The sequence below is a fragment of the Hakea prostrata genome, chromosome 1 (assembly GCF_041222555.1).
Source record: "Hakea prostrata isolate BN-2017 chromosome 1, UWA_Hpros_2, whole genome shotgun sequence".
Taxonomy (NCBI): Eukaryota; Viridiplantae; Streptophyta; class Magnoliopsida; order Proteales; family Proteaceae; genus Hakea; species Hakea prostrata.
In genome coordinates this window covers 15,241,283-15,257,417 of record NC_142600.1, presented here as the reverse complement: position 1 = coordinate 15,257,417, position 16,135 = coordinate 15,241,283, and the positions used below count along the sequence as shown (strand labels likewise).

Genomic DNA, 16,135 nt, shown 5'->3' with positions numbered 1-16,135 from the left:
TCTTTTGCCAACGGAGAGTGATCATAAACTCAACTTCTACATTGCTTTTCTTTTATAAGGGTATAAGTTCAAAACATGTGCCTTGCCATGAAAAAGAGACTTAAAATATGTGATTCTTTTAGGTTGGGTTTATTTGCAAACGTGGAGTGGGAAACAGATTTGAGAACAAAAATATGTGAACAACATGCATAATGGGATGAAGGAGAAAGAAAGAAAATGGAGGGGTTTTGTAGAAAAATGTTAGTTGTGGGTCTTATTTTTTAGTTTTCACACTTTTCTATAAAGTCTTACATATTTTGTAGTGTTTTAAAAAGGCATGGGGTGGAAAAGTTAACCTGCCATATTCGTTAAATAAGTTTTCTTAATTTAAGAAAGCTTATCTCAAACTTCTTCACCCAAAAAAACCAAACAAACCACAAATTTGATGAAAAAAATATGTTTTTTCAAAATTTTTTCCACCCCTACCTTTATTCCATCAAATAAACGCAACTATTACCAACGGGGTTGGTCCAAGTGGTAAGCAGCTTGATTCGCTTAAGCAAGGTTTCAGTATCGAATCGTTGTGGATACAAAAAATCCCCGCTAGGAGACTCACCCACCACAGCCAGGTGTGTGACGCGGGTCGAACACCGGTTTAGTCAGGGCAAAGCCTTGTAAACCGGGTTGGCAACTAAAAAAAAGAAAAAAAAAAAACCCAGCTATTATTTCTCACATTGTGCAATTTTTCCGTATTTTCTGATTTTTATAAATTGATATGTATGTAATAAAAAAAAGTTGATTGGATTTAAGAAAGCAGAGTCATCAGTTTTTTTTTCTTGAAAACCAATCAAATCAATAGCTTGATTTACTTCAATGGTCAAATTCCTTTTTCCTAATTTCCAGCTACCCCCAAACCGGGTGTGAAAATCTTCAGTGGAATCTAGCTCATGGAAATGCAAATGGTTACACAGTTAAGATAGACTCAGATTGGTAGTGGAACTGGCAATGACGAATACGAATAAATGACGGTGACGCGGAGTAGCAGAGCCGATAGTTTCAACTGGGCAAGTGTGCAACGTCCGTTGTCATTTCTCCCGAGATTCTTGTCAGCCAAGGCGAAAGCCGTTTCTTTCCTTTTTCTGTTATTGTTCATAATTTATTTCTTTTATTTACTTTCATATACTGGTAACGCCTTGGTCTCGGCTTTTCTTCACCTTATTGGACTTCTTCTTTCCGGCTTCGGTCTGCGATCGATAATGGCTGATCACGGGAAGAAGACTGAGATTTCGCTTGCCGGAACATTCGCTAGTAGTGCTTTCGCTGCATGCGTTGCTGAGGTATTGATGATCTTCACTTATGCGTCTTAGGTTAATGATGCATACCGGTCGGCGTCATGTTTTAAAAATGCATTTTATTTATTTATTTTGTACCTTCTGCATTTCCGTGATCTATTTACCTTTGAGAAATGGGATTTTGCGGTTTTAGCTTGTTTAATTTAATTACCTCCAACTTGTATCATTTGATCCGGCAAAGAAAATTTAGGAAATGGTGTTTCTCATCAAATTTGGGCATTTTTAGTTCTTAGATCTTGGTGCGACTTTTGGCTGATTTCTACTCAATTCGTCCGATGACAATTAGTTATTTCACATCAGTGTTAATTTAGAGTGATTACTGGTGAAAGCTGCTGAAAGTTCTAATTATCCTGTTAGTGAATTTTTGTTCCTTTCTAATCGATGAGCTGTTGAATTTGGATGTGTACTGGTGATTAATTGTATCAGGGTCAAATATTCTAAACTTGAGACTGAGTTTTAATTGGCCCCAATACCCTAGAGTCTGTTCCTTAGATCTGAAAGTCGGATCAGCCACTCTGAAACTCTGAATTCGGGATCAACGGGTGGCCAATTCAACTGATTCTATTTTGATTTGGTTTTGTGCGGTAGTTGAGTACTCTCTGATTTATATGATTAATGCTCATGTTTATTGCATATTATTTATTTTCAGCCACCACTCATATTAGGATTCATCTACGAAATTGTATTACAGTCTAGTGTTTTAGTTTGTTTACATATTTCTAAAGCTCATGGATTTCATGTAGCTTTGCACGATACCATTGGATACTGCTAAAGTTAGGCTTCAGCTCCAAAAAAAAGCTACAGGGGATGGTGCTCTTCCAAAATACCGGGGCATGTTAGGTACTGTCACAACTATTGCTAGGGAAGAAGGTATGACAGCCCTCTGGAAAGGCATTGTACCGGGACTGCATCGTCAATGCCTCTTTGGAGGTTTAAGGATTGGGTTGTATGAACCAGTAAGTTTTAGTTTGTCTTTTATCCAAATGAATATACATCATACCTTTGTCTGCTTGGTGATAGGATGATATTTATATGTTACTGCATGCTGTGCAGGTTAAGTCCTTTTATGTTGGTAAGGATCATGTTGGAGACGTTCCTTTATCTAAGAAGATTCTTGCTGGACTAACTACCGGTGAGTGGTGACTACATCTGAACACTGTTGTACTTGCTATATTTCTTGTGGCTGTGTCCTTAATAATCTCTCCCCTCCCCATATATATTTTAATATACTAACAGAATATGATGATATATCCAGGTGCTTTAGCTATTACAGTGGCAAATCCAACTGATCTTGTAAAGGTTCGACTTCAAGCTGAGGGAAAATTGCCAGCTGGTGTGCCAAGACGTTATTCTGGAGCATTGAATGCATATTCAACAATAGTCAGACAAGTAACAGTTTCTTGCATGAGTCTCTTGTGCTTGCTTTAATGATGTTGTTCAGTTGTACTAAATTTGATCTGACATTTAGGAAGGGCTTGGGGCATTGTGGACTGGGCTCGGGCCTAACATAGCACGTAATGCTATCATAAATGCTGCTGAACTAGCCAGTTATGATCAAGTGAAACAGGTAAAGTTTTGGTCCTATTGATGGTTGTTTGTTGTTCTATAACATTTAGTTCATCTTACTGGTCTTTATTTTCCCCAATGCAGACAATTTTGACCATCCCAGGATTCACAGATAATGTTGTTACTCATATCCTAGCTGGTTTGGGGGCAGGGTTTTTCGCTGTCTGTATTGGCTCCCCTGTTGATGTGGTGAGTCACCTTGATCCTCTTCTTACTCCATAATCTATGAAGTTTAGTAGACTGTATTGTCTCCCCAGTTGATGTCGTAAGTCATCATCTTTTATTTGGTGAAAGTATCTATCTTAACTTAGGCTTGATCATCTGATGTTGTCTTTCGGATAAATGCTTCAATACCTCGACTCTGTCATTTGTGATTTCTATGACATGCAAAAGAAAGTTACAAATATTTTTTTTTTGGTGTGGAAGAAAGTTACAGACTGAATAATTATATTGTTTGAAAATATTTAATTAGCTTTTTCTATAAGGCTGGTCTATCTGTCAGCAGTTCCTTCCCCTGTTGATACTCATTTCAACGGTGAAACTGACTTCTCCTTTTTTTGGGAAAAAGAGGGGGGGGGGGGGGGTTGGGAGCGAGGGTGGGACATGAGTACAGTTTTGATCTTATTGGTAATTGAACATAGTTCTTCTTAAAATGATTCAAATCCAACTTCTGACCTTTTTATAGCTTTTCAGGGCATCAAATGTTGTTGGTTGATGTATTCACATAGCTACTTAGGTGGGGCTTAACAATGAAAAATACATTCCTTTCAACCTTGGAGCAGTTGAAAGTTTTTTTTTTCCCCATCAACCTACTCTTGACACTTTGAGTAATGTCTTCTTAATTTTTTCTCCTTATTTATGTTTTTCAAAGATTATAGCTCTCGGTATTTGGTGTCTTACATGTATGACCTGGATGAAAAAGCATTCTTTCCGTCTCTTCATTTTTTTAATCATCTGGAGTGTGTATTGACAGCAAGGACCAGCGTTGACCCACGCAATCTGTTCCTCTTTGTTTGTGACTAAACGATGATAATGAGCCTTAATATAGTTAGCCTAAATGTGTCTTGGAATAGTGCCCCCATTCCCATGGTTGGAGCATTTTTCCCCTCTGTTCATTTTTATTCAGAAGGGGGGGGGGGTTTATCAGGGAAAGGGAAGTGTACACAGCAAGTGCCTTGATTGACCTACCTGAGAACAAAAGAGAGACATAGGTATTCAGCCAAAAAAAGAAGAAAAGGGCCCATAAAAAGCAAAGTTGACTTGGAGTCAACCTAATATGGTTGCTCCTTGGTAGTGTAGAGCTGGATAGTACCTAGCTGGCAGGAGTCAACCTAAAAAATTAAGTTGACTTGGAGTCGACGTAATATGGTTGTTTTTTTTTGTCTTTGGTCGTCTCAACTCAGTGTGGGGAAAATATATATATATATATATATATATATATATATATAGAGAGAGAGTTATATATATTAGCCTATGTCTTGAGGATTTTGTTTGACTTTGTATTTGCAGTGAGTTATTTCTTAGGAGATACTGTTTTTTAATTTGTATGTTGTAGGCTTGTAGTTGAGATTTGACTACTTTTGGGACGTTCTACTTATTTCTCATGTGTTTGTTACGCACATTTTAATGAAGTTTCAATGTTTTTCTTGATTATCAATTGATATTGCTTTACATTTTTGTCAATTTATACTTAAAAAAATTGTCTAGATTTGTGAAAATACAACATTCAGTTTTGTCCGCATACAACCGATCATGTGTGAATAAAACAGACAAACAATGTGTTGTGTTTTAGTCAAACTGACTATTGACACATGTTTATTGGCCTTAAAATAGGCCATCCAACAAAAGCCAAGTGAAAACATACATAAAACCCTCCAAAACCTGGTACGATCATGTACCAGGTTTTCCAAAATGAAATGTAATTTTGAACTATGCTCATGGCATGGCATGATTTAAGAACCAAAATTCAATTGGCACCCCCCGCGCCGCTGCGAAAGAAGAAATAACACACGCACACATACACCCCTTCTCTCTTCTTGTCTTAGCTCCTCTCAACTCAACTTGGCTGTTTATCAGGCTATTATTCCATTGTTCACAAATTCAATAGGTTATATCCTAAGTTCTTCTTGAAATAGCTGAAAACAAAAAGCAACCTAATATGGTTGATAATACAACTAACTCGCTGGAAATTTGGTTCATGTCAGTTAGACCAGAAGTCAGGCCAAGATAAGTTCAATGGATTTAATTGAAAACTAGAGTATAGACTGGAAAAAAATATCATGTGATTGAAGCTCCATCTCAAATTGTGCTGCATTAATAGAACTGTGTCCTCCCTGATTGTTCTGCATGCATATTCCTTATGTGCCCATAATCCTTATTGAACACCATGGAGTTGACCCATAGAGTCTAGAAGGGAGTGAGTTATGCTCGTCACCACTTGACTGGTGAGAAGCTAGGGCATCAACTCATGCTAATTATGTCTTTGGTTGACAAGCTTCTAAATTATTCACCAGGTGATGCAGATTATACTAGCTGTTGACTAGTATAATGGTATCTCAAACAGTTTATCCTTGTTACAGAAAATCCTGAAATCTCATTAGTATGTGATATTATGCCTGGTTAAAGGGACTAATGTACCTGATCACCATCAAAGATGAATGTTTTTCTTGTCCTACTAATTGGTAAGATGGCTGTTGGATGGGGCCAATAGACCCAAATCATGCACATCAACTTTTATTGGGAGTTAGATCTCAGGATTAATACATCACAGGCTCTATTAGTTATTTTCTTAACAGATTGGCTGCGCCCATACACTTCGATGTGATGAACTCTAGGTAGTTAGGTAGTGTGTTAGTTTCTTATCTGGTTTTGAAAGATGTAAAACTTATCATCAACTCTTTTGGCTTTATGTTCTATCGCAGGTGAAGTCAAGAATGATGGGAGATGCAGCTTACAAAAGTACACTTGATTGCTTCGTTAAGACTTTGAAAAATGATGTATGTTTATTTTCCCTACCTGTCTTCTTTTAATCATATTTGAAGAAAAGCTACCATTTGAAATGATTATGCTTCAAGTGCATGAGCAATTGAACAAACAGAGATGTCATATCCAATTTATGAAATTTGAATGTTAGAAACCTCATAGTTTCTCTTACATTTCACCGAGTAAAATAGGTAAAACATCATATTTTTCTAATTTTAGTTAATTGTCTGCTGTGTATAGATTGTCTCATATAAAGTATTTGACTGCTCTGGTCCACCTATTTGTGTTTGTGGTCAATCCTTTTGGTCCAATATTGAATATCCTACCCCATATGAAATAACTTGACCCTGGAAATAAGTTTTACTAGTAATTCTGGTTCAACAGACGAGCTTTTGGATATATAAAATGGGGTCAAAATGTAGCCAATTGATTGCATTGCTCTATAACCTTTTTTTCGTTTGCTGAAATGCTGTTTTAAGTGTTTTGAAGTAGATGAAATACTTGAATTTCAGATTTGTATGTCTTGTTGTACCTTATTGTGTATGCACAAATATTTGCATACCTCTGCATCGCACTTTCAATTTTTCTGGTTAATGTCTACCTTCATGTACACATATTTTGTTTGTGGAGGTCGGCATATCTTGAAGTATCAGCCCTTGAGTACTGCTACTAGGAACCTGGTAATGGAGAGGGTGAACTTGTGTTTGGTGGCTGGGAGTTCTGGCATTCCTGTATCACTATTCATCCAAGAATCCATGCGGTCTGATGTTGATAAATTTTGTTTGCAACCAAGAAACTAAATTCATTGTAGGGACTGATATTCCACCAAAATCTTAAATTCTGATGTTGGTTTAGATAACAGATTTGACTGCTGCTGCTCTCTGTTTTACTTTTCCGTTTGCATTTCTAGTAGGATGCTGAGTTGGCTATCTGCTGGAGAGCAATGCTATGTTTAATTTTATTGTTATTCATTATTCATTGAAAAATATAAGTTATTGGGATTGGCTTTCATTTTAAGGTTGAGGGAAAATCTGTAATTAATTGCGTGAATGCCAGTCAGTGGCTTCATCTTAATCAAGAAACAGACAACTGATATCATATTATGTTTCAGGGGCCTTTGGCTTTTTACAAGGGTTTCATCCCAAATTTTGGTCGCTTGGGATCTTGGAACGTCATCATGTTTCTGACATTGGAGCAGGTAGAAATTTTGACACTTGATTTTTGCATTTCTTTTTGTTAGTTTAGTTTTCCAATATCTATTACAAATTTTGACTAGGTGTAAGGTTTATCTAAATTAGCTGGTGCACCATTTCGTTGTTCGTTGTTGTTCACCTTTCAACGTGTAAACCTTTCCCTGATTTACCACCTTTTCCAAAAACTCCAACCTTTCACATTTTGGCAGAAGCAGCTCTTTTTTTTATTGTCATTTCTCCTTGGAATAAATCGTGGAATGGTTCAAATTTTCTGCCTATCTATTTTGAATCTATCTTGCTTATTTTCTGTTCTATCTATTTGGCAGGCGAAGAAATTCTTTAGAAGGGAAGTCGATTGATGGGCTAGAAGATAATGATAAACCAGTGCTTGTAGTGGGGCGGGGGTGTTCTGGGCTCTCATTGAACTTAGCCTGGAGTGAAATAATGCTACCCCCGATTGTTACTTCATTTTTTTCCAAAGGCAAAGTTTAAGAATATTTACAAACTCAATTAATTGCAAGGCATAATTTTATTTCAGTTTCCTTTCTGTGGGAATTCTGAAGAACAAGCTGTAGGTTGAGGGTATGATTGAACATTTTCAAAGCTTTTGGTGCCGTATTTCACTATCTATATGATTTGATGCTTTATTACCGAGTAGCCATGGCTACAGATTTTGCAGAATCCTGGTCATGTTCTTGAACAAAGATCTCAAGGAGAACGCTCCAAGGGCCATGCACATGGAACACACTGAGCACATACTCGCCTCATTTGCAGAATCTGCTTCTCTTTTCACTTGATTAGGGTCTTTTAAGCCTTTCTATGCTCCCCGAAGCGAGAAAAGTTAACGGGAAAAAAATATATTTTCCTTGTGTATGTGTGACATGGGTTTTTACGTTACATCAAAGGTTGAGGTTAGGTTTACGGGGTAAATACATTTTTATTTTAATATAATCAGAATTCTTTGATGTGACTTGTGAATATGTGTCATACATCTGCAAGGAACAGAAATGGACTGGATAAAATTTTGTGAGTCCCCCGGTGTGCTCTTGGGGTGTTGATGTGGGTACAAGGACGTGATTTGCTCTCGCCTTGTGCTCAAGACATGAAGAACAAAAAATTCTTTCAATCTTGAGGGGATGGTCCCTAGTTTATTTCGAGAGAAGCTAATGTATTTCATGTTGACACTCATCCTAACATCCCTTTAAAATCTCTTAGGGCCTGTTTGGTTGTATGAATCCAGCGATTTAAAATGAAATGAGATTTCAAATCTATGGAATCATTGTTCAAAAAATTAACCATTTGGTTACTTGAATCTGGTGAAATGAAATTTGTGGATTCACCTTGAAACCTTTTGGTTAAATTTGTAGAATGAAATCTATGGATTCATTTTGAAAAACTGTTTGGTTATTGTGAATCTGTGGATTTGAAACTTACAGATTCATCTTGAAAAAACTGTTTGGTTATCCGAAATCCATGGATTTCAAAATTTGACTTTGTTAATTCAGTAGATTTTATATATGAAAATAAAACATGAAGCAAACCTTATAGTTTCCTGGTAAATCATTGGTTCGATTCATACAAACATCTTTTGTATTATTGGTTTTTTTATAAGGAGGGTCCTGTCTCAGGCCCTTGTACCAAGTACATGCCATTCCGCAATCAAGTTTATGGCAATCGTTTCAAACAGGGAAATTGTTGTTTGAGATAAGCATTCCACCATTTTAAACATGGGTCATGATCCTGCCGGGATTATTGGTACTGACTTGATTTGTTCAATAAATTTCAGTGCTAATTGGATGAAGTTGCAGAGAGGTATTATGCTATATAGTGAACAAGTTAACCTCAGCCCCCACTATTGGAATCAATATGGAGTGCTATTCTACCACTTCAAATTTTCATATCATGTGGCAAAGATTATTCTTCGCATGTCTGTGCTTGTTAATAAAAGGCAAGATTGATTTCCTTTTTATTGAAAGCAAAGCTGCCTAAAAAGGCAACAATCTTTTGATGGGTTTCTGATATGAGGTCTTGTTTATGAATATCTAACGGAAAGAGGGGCTGTGGTGTCCAATATCGGTCATTCTGTTTTCTGAGGAGACTTGCATACATCATATGGATTGTCATTGCACAATAAAAATATGGTTCAGCTTTGTTTTATCAGTTTAAAGTTCGATCTTTAATACATATGAGATTGCAAAGATCTGATTGAAGCAATAATACATATGGGATTTCAAAAAAGGGTTCACACAAGAGAGAAGATAAGTAGTTCATATGAAATGTGAATAGACAGAAGTCAAGAAAATATGTGAACAAAGAACAAATACATCATAAAGCAATAAGTTAGAGCTCAAACAAAATAGTTTATCCAAACAAGTTTCGAGGTAGATTTGATCTAGTGGCAAAGGGAACACGCTCATTCAACATTATCAACTTCTCTTCATCATCATAGTCCAAGAAAAGTTGGGCTTCAGCTTTGTTGTTGATGAAATAAGTCTTGGCTACCATTCTTCGACGAACATCAAGACTAGGAATTGCTTTAAGTGCTTTTGTTAGCCTTTTTGACATAGTTGGGAGATAATTTGATTCCACAAACATGTTAAATACATTAGCCAGCTGCTTGAAAGGACTTACTATCTTATCAACCAGTCTTGGCCTTCTTCTTCTTACTTGATGACCCCTCAGCAGCCTTTGATGTTGGCTTACCTCAAGGTGTGGACCTTTGACCACTTGGAGTTGGTTGAGCACTTCCCTCTCCATCAGTCCCTAATGTCATGTCAGCAAAGTCCACATCATCAAAGCTTATGTCAATTGGGTGAGCCGATTCTTGACCTATGGCAATTTCACTGCCAAACCATGAAAGCATGTCATAATGGATGGAGAGGACTATGGTGTCCTTCCAAAACCTTTATTCAGTTTTCTACAAAAATGTAATACAAATATGTTAATATGTAAATGTATTTAAAAAACAAGTATTTCCAATGAAACATACACTACAAAAAAACCAACCGTCCCCAAAAATAAAAGGCTACACTTAACCATCGTTGTCACGTCCGTTGTATATACTCCATCGCAAAAAATAGACGGTTTTTGAACACTGACGGAGAAAATATTTTCGGCGACGGTTATACTTAAACCATCGCCGAAAATCATACTTTAGGACAACAATTTGCTGCACCTTTTTGGCCGAGGGTTTTCCTTGAACCATTGTCGAAAATCATATTCTTAATAAGTAATTAGCACATTTTCTGTCGCCAAAGATACTTCTATTATTATTATTATTATTATTTTAATTAATAAAATTCATCATCCTAATCCAAAAGAAACATACATTTAAAGTGACATTTAAAATGATCAAAATCCTAATACGTACAAACATATTTTTCATATACCAAAAGAAAAATATTATAAAACAATAAATCATTATATAGTACAATGACAGTTTTGTTTTGTTTTGTTTTTTTTTTTTGGGATAATACAATGACAATTGTTAAAGTTAGACCTATGAAGTACATGAATAAAGAAAACTATTGGTATTTTTACAAGACTTGTTTTGAAAATGAGTGATGTTTCTTGTTATATCAACATATTCCTATAGAGGCTAATTCTTGTGCTAAGTGCCTTCACGAAGTAGACCATTCTCACTGAATCTCCTCTGAAGTCGCATAAGACATCTTTACTTCCGCTATGGAATTTCCAGTATTAGTTCCTTCTTCCCAAATTTTGTTCATCTGCAAAGGTTTTATGAATTCAGATGCTCTCTCAATAGTTACACTAGGCTGAGCTTTGATTTGCTGAAATCTGGTCCAAAAAACTGCAAAAATAACCATGAAAAACATCATTGATACACCTTGGCATGGTTTTCTGTAACAAATACAAAAAGAGTTGGTTCTGCTGTCAATATAATGTACAAAGAGTTGAAGCATTTTTAAATGGATCCAATCAAGAATTCATCATTATTACTGTCATTGTTTGTAATGCAGATGCATGTCAAATATGATATTTTCTGGTTTCAAATTTATATCTTCTTGGACTCTTAGAAGTTCTAATAAGTTTCTTGATCTTCAAAAATCGGGCTGAGAAATTCAATGGTCTTATTCAAAGAATTCAGTTTCTTGAAGCTTATAAGTCAGTCTCCTCAAATTTGAAATCAGCTGGTGAGCTTTTGGTAAGATTGTCTGCAAATGTACAGAAAGCTTTGGGTTTGGAGGATAACTTCACAAGCTAAGAGACCAAACTAACCATAACAGCTCTGCTATGATATCTGGTTATTCAAACAGATAACTTCACAAGCTAAGAGACCAATATTTCAAGACTACATATTGAACATAGATTATACAAGAATATCATAAGCCATATATAGTAACATTAGAAAAAGAATAAGAACCATATAAGTTGGATTTGATTGAACAGGCATTGTTCCACACCTTTAATGCATATCAAACACATTGCGGTTTGGCATGGCCATAATATAAGAAGACGGAGCAACCCTAATAGTTTTTCAGAGTATTTTCTACGCATAATGTGTCCAGAATGGAGGCAGTAACAGGATAGGGACATATCCAGACAGTACCATGGGAATACGTTTGTCCCCCTAAATAAATGACGGAAGCATTTAAGATATAACTTCAGGTCCAGATAATGATAACCAAAGCTTCCAAGAACATCCATAATTGGTGTGGACTAAAGATGAAGACAATTCACTTTTTAAGTACTAGAAAGGAAAGCACTAATGATTCGGAGAAAAACCTGAGCTTGTTTCTAAATTAAATGATCAGTCAACTGCCCAAGCCTTCTCTACTTCAGTTGATTTCTCCATCTCTTTGCATGTCATTTCAATGTTTTCTTCTAGTCTCATCGCCTGTACAGGAAAAGCAGTAGTTAATTTCATGTAGCAGCACACTGAGCAACCTACTTTATTCAATGACAACAGCCCTACATATAGGGACTCAAGAACAAAACTACAAAAGAAGCATGTAGATTAGTATGCTAGATTGCCAAATAAACCAATGAAGAACTGAATTTATTTAGTCTCATGTTCAATCCTAGCTACCCCACCATAATATAGAAATAACCATCCATCCATCCATTTGTTCAGAATAGGGAAATTCTGTACCGTCTGATAACAAGATCAATCTAGGAATACATATACATATCAACCATAAGAGTAAAAACATTTGAGCAAATTGCACTGACACCCCAAAATGAAGGCTTTAAAACACTGACACCCCACTTTATGTTTTAAAAACACAAACACCCCATTCATTAAACACACTAGTCCATTCTGTTAGTAAAACCATTAATCCACTGTTCATTTTTCTTTAATTCCAAAAATGCCCTTACCCTATCTATTCTCTCACCTCACTTGGATCTCCTCTGCTTCACACCTTCACCTCCGGCCAGCAACGCCGCTGCCGCCGCCTCCTTCGTCCTCTTGGGAATTGATATACAGCAACTTACCAAATCACCTGAAGCTGTGCCTTCTCTATCTCGGGGTTCTGAATTTGAGTTCTCAAGGAGTGGAGTGAAGATTTGTAGGTACTTTGTCGTCTTCAGAGGAATGGGGATTTGTAGGGATTTGCAGAGCTGAAGGGAAGCGACTGGAGTTTGGGCAAGTCGAGTACAAAACCTAAATCGTGGATGAGACCTAAAGCCAAAGGATGTAAGGCGAAGTGAATTAAATCAAAGTTTTTGAAGAAAAAGGGAAGCATTAGGGTTTCTAAATCCTGTTGTTGAACGTGTTGAGGTGATCCGAGAAGCCAAGACGAGAGGCAAAAAGGTTCTATTCCTCTTTGTAGTTTATTCTAGGTTTTTAAAAGTATTATAATTAGTCTGGTTTAGCATTCAAGTATCCTTGCGCTTCATAATGCTAATTCTCTCCATTCTAAGAACGAGATGGATGAAGAAGTACTAGATAAGAATTAAGATGAGATCCATATATAGTTACCTGAATCAGTAGCATAGGGCAACCAACAATAGCATCAGATCCTGGAACGTTGTAAAGGAGGTCATCCAAGCAAGGGAACGGCGGTTGAAGTGCGTAACCGAACTGCTCCAGCCTTACATCTGTGTCAGCCTCGATGAAGAGGAGACCCTTGCCGGTACACTCCACCACCAGCTTCCTTCCATGGCCTTCCCTAATCCTACCAGCCAATGGGTAATAAAACACCAAAGCTTCTGCTATTGCCTTCCTAATTACCTTCACTGGATCTTCTCCTCTCATCGCCGGCTCGTTCTGGTAAAAGAATATGGACGGAACTTGTGACCATAGACCCTCCTGGTTGTCGATGTCCGACAGAAACTTGAATTCATGAGGTGTAGGTCTCGCCAGGTGTAATCAGCTCCGGCACACGCCTATGAACCGTGAATTTCAAGGAGATTACTGGAAGAGGGTAATCTAGGTGTCGGAGGCAGTAATGATGGTGGCGGCGCCACTGGAGCCGAAGGTGGAGAGCCGAGTGAGGAGAGAGAATAGATTTGGCCATTTTTTTGTTCATAAGGGTATTTTTGGAATTTAAGAAAAATAAACAGTGGACTAATGGTTTCAATAACAGAATGGACTACCATGTTTAATGAATTGGGTGTTTGTGTTTTTTAAACATAAAATGGGGTGTCAATGTTTTAAAGCCTCCATTTTGGGGTGTCTGTGCAATTTGAAACGGACTAAACATCAAAGTAAGAACTAACATACCTTCTCTTGAAGCTTTATCACATACAATAGAATACTCAGCCTCAAGTATCTCCTGCTCAAATTCAACTCCTTTGGCGGGTTCTGACTACCAACCAAATTATTAAGAAAAAGAAAGTTATTGGACAAGCAAGATAGGAACAAACTATTGGCGTGATATTTCCTCAACAGTGCAAATAAACATCACATATTAAACATCACAAAACTTAATTTCACCTTTACTAAGAAACAAATGCCCCAACAACCTGAGTTATTACAACTACATATCCCTTCCTTTCCCACACTTGTGGTGGGTGACCAACGTCTGCAAGAAGAAGTGGGAGTGTAGCTTGGACAACTTGCCTATATCCCTTTTTTTCGGTTGTGTTGATTGGGATTGTGATTCTGCCATCTAACAAACAAAAAAAGAAGCACCATTATGGTAGATTAATAGATCAGTCATACAAAACAAATATGAAATTTACAAGTGCTCTTGGATGAAACTAGTAGGTAGCTGTATGTTCTTGAAACCATAGAGGAACCAATGCTAACTCTGGACTAAAATCTGGAGAAATGTTAGGTGCAGTGGATTATGTACCTTTGATCCAATGAAATACTGATGGCAATCAATCTTATGCACAGTAGATTATGTACCTTTGATCCAATGAAAAACTGATGGCAATCAATCTTATGCAGTTGAGCTGTTAAGTCCCATAACAAGCACATAAGATAACTATGCTACTACCTACCGTTGACTCAACCTCTTCTTACAAACTACCCAAGACATGACATGTAGGATACACATCACTACAATATACGTTAGCAAGTTATAAACATTACAGGAGAATCACATCAAGTTCCAGCCTTTTCAAGTTATAGAAATGTGCAAAGCAATCATTTCCTCATCAACTCTGACAATGAGATTGGTCAAGACACCAAATAAATTGTACCTAAATCACAAGATGTGTGAAGATGATTAGTTTGCTTACTAATCATTAACTAATTGGTATTTGATTTACATTTACTCCCACTTATCATTCTGAGATTTTACTGCCTGGGTGGGTCATACAATGTTGGGGGCCACACCAGGTTGATTTTCACTCCTCAAGTCAGGCTGGTTTCAAGAGTTAGACAACCTGTTGTCCCGCTCTTGAGAAAATCCAGTATTGTACGCCCAGGCCAGGGAAGAGATTTTAACATGCTCACTATTCATGAACCCGAAATTCTGAAAGTACTAAGAGTTCATTGGTGTTCGAGTACCCTCTACAATTATGCCTTTAGCCAAAGGATACATTTTTTCTCTTAACAAATTTGACAGGCCCCATCCCAACAACCTGTTGTGTATACATAACACTGTTCATGTCATTTGAGGGATGAGATCCCAGGCTCAAACTTCCTCAGGTTTCCATTTTTTAAAACCCCTTTGCTCCAACTTTGTCACTTTCCTAATTGAGTTTCTCCAGACCAACTCTTGCACACCCAATCTGAACTGCATTTTCCCAGCCTACCACATTCCTTAATTTTCCATTGCAGTTCATGAAGTTGAATATTTTGCTGGTGTCTTATCTACTTAACCATCTGTGCTAATTGGGTTGAAAAGAAACTTTTGATAGGTAACAGGATTCTCGTGGATTTGCAGATGATAGTAATTGGTGATTTATCACCACGAATTCACTTTGAATTAGGGATTTATTTAAGGATCTGCTCTGACAAACATAACCTGTTCTTCTATTATGGACAGCAAAAGAGACAGCAAGTCTCACTAGACCCACTCACACCCATTTTTCAATCACTTTCGCCATAAGAAACTAAAATATGATGGAATATCAACTTGACATGCCGTAACTGAAATTTACCTCTCTGCTGCTGGTTCTTGCAACATTGCTGTTGTCTTACCTATTCAACCTATCTATACTCATTTATCCATTCGAAGAGTTGGAATCTATTTCCATATGCTAAAGCCTCAAGTGATTCCATCAGATGTTGAAGCCTTCTAGATTTGTCTGATCAATCCAGTAATGCTTTCTTCTTTTCTTTTTTTTCCTGATGTTGAGGTTTATGAGCCATGTTTAGTTGTCGATGTTTGTTAATAATAATCTGCAAAGATATACATATTGACCCAGATAACAATGGTCATTGTAATCCTGGCTAAGATTGCAAACAGAGTTTAAAATCATGTGAATTAGTTAACCAAAATAACTGAACTTAACCTAAAAACCAAATAATACACTAAAATTGGCCCAATACCTATCATGCTTAATACGAATAACTCTGGCCTTTGGTTGAAAACAAAGAAATGGATACTACATTATCCCAACTCATGTGGCTAACTTAGCACACCAATCATTGCCATTCAACCCATTTAATCCCATTTCTTTAACTTGCATACTGCATACTGC

The 16,135-nt window shown here is 37.0% G+C and overlaps 1 protein-coding gene and 1 long non-coding RNA gene across 2 annotated transcripts; one reads left to right on the top strand and one right to left on the bottom strand.

Annotated features, from left to right (window-relative positions):
* The first annotated feature begins 840 nt into the window (after positions 1-840).
* On the top strand, positions 841-7,998 carry PUMP1 (plant uncoupling mitochondrial protein 1). The gene is made up of 9 exons (XM_089165824.1): positions 841-1,316; positions 2,075-2,287; positions 2,385-2,463; positions 2,587-2,720; positions 2,800-2,898; positions 2,982-3,086; positions 5,819-5,893; positions 6,991-7,077; positions 7,399-7,998. The coding sequence occupies exons 1-9, from the start codon at positions 1,002-1,004 to the stop codon at positions 7,429-7,431; spliced, it is 1,140 nt and encodes a 379-aa protein (XP_089021950.1). The 5' UTR covers positions 841-1,001; the 3' UTR covers positions 7,432-7,998.
* A 2,547-nt stretch (positions 7,999-10,545) lies between these two features.
* Positions 10,546-14,322, bottom strand: LOC149027780 (uncharacterized). The gene is made up of 3 exons (XR_016172050.1): positions 13,761-14,322; positions 11,819-11,930; positions 10,546-10,883 (listed from the first exon to the last, which is right to left on the bottom strand). It is a non-coding gene; the product is annotated as an uncharacterized LOC149027780 (long non-coding RNA).
* Positions 14,323-16,135: the final 1,813 nt, after the last annotated feature.

Excerpts from the sequence above, each read along its gene's own strand:
- PUMP1 (XM_089165824.1), top strand. The coding sequence starts at position 1,002 with ATGACGGTGACGCGGAGTAGCAGAGCCGATAGTTTCAACTGGGCAAGT. Across the intron at positions 2,288-2,384 it reads GGATTGGGTTGTATGAACCA|GTTAAGTCCTTTTATGTTGG; the intron begins GTAAGTTTTAGT and ends CATGCTGTGCAG. Across the intron at positions 2,464-2,586 it reads TCTTGCTGGACTAACTACCG|GTGCTTTAGCTATTACAGTG; the intron begins GTGAGTGGTGAC and ends TGATATATCCAG.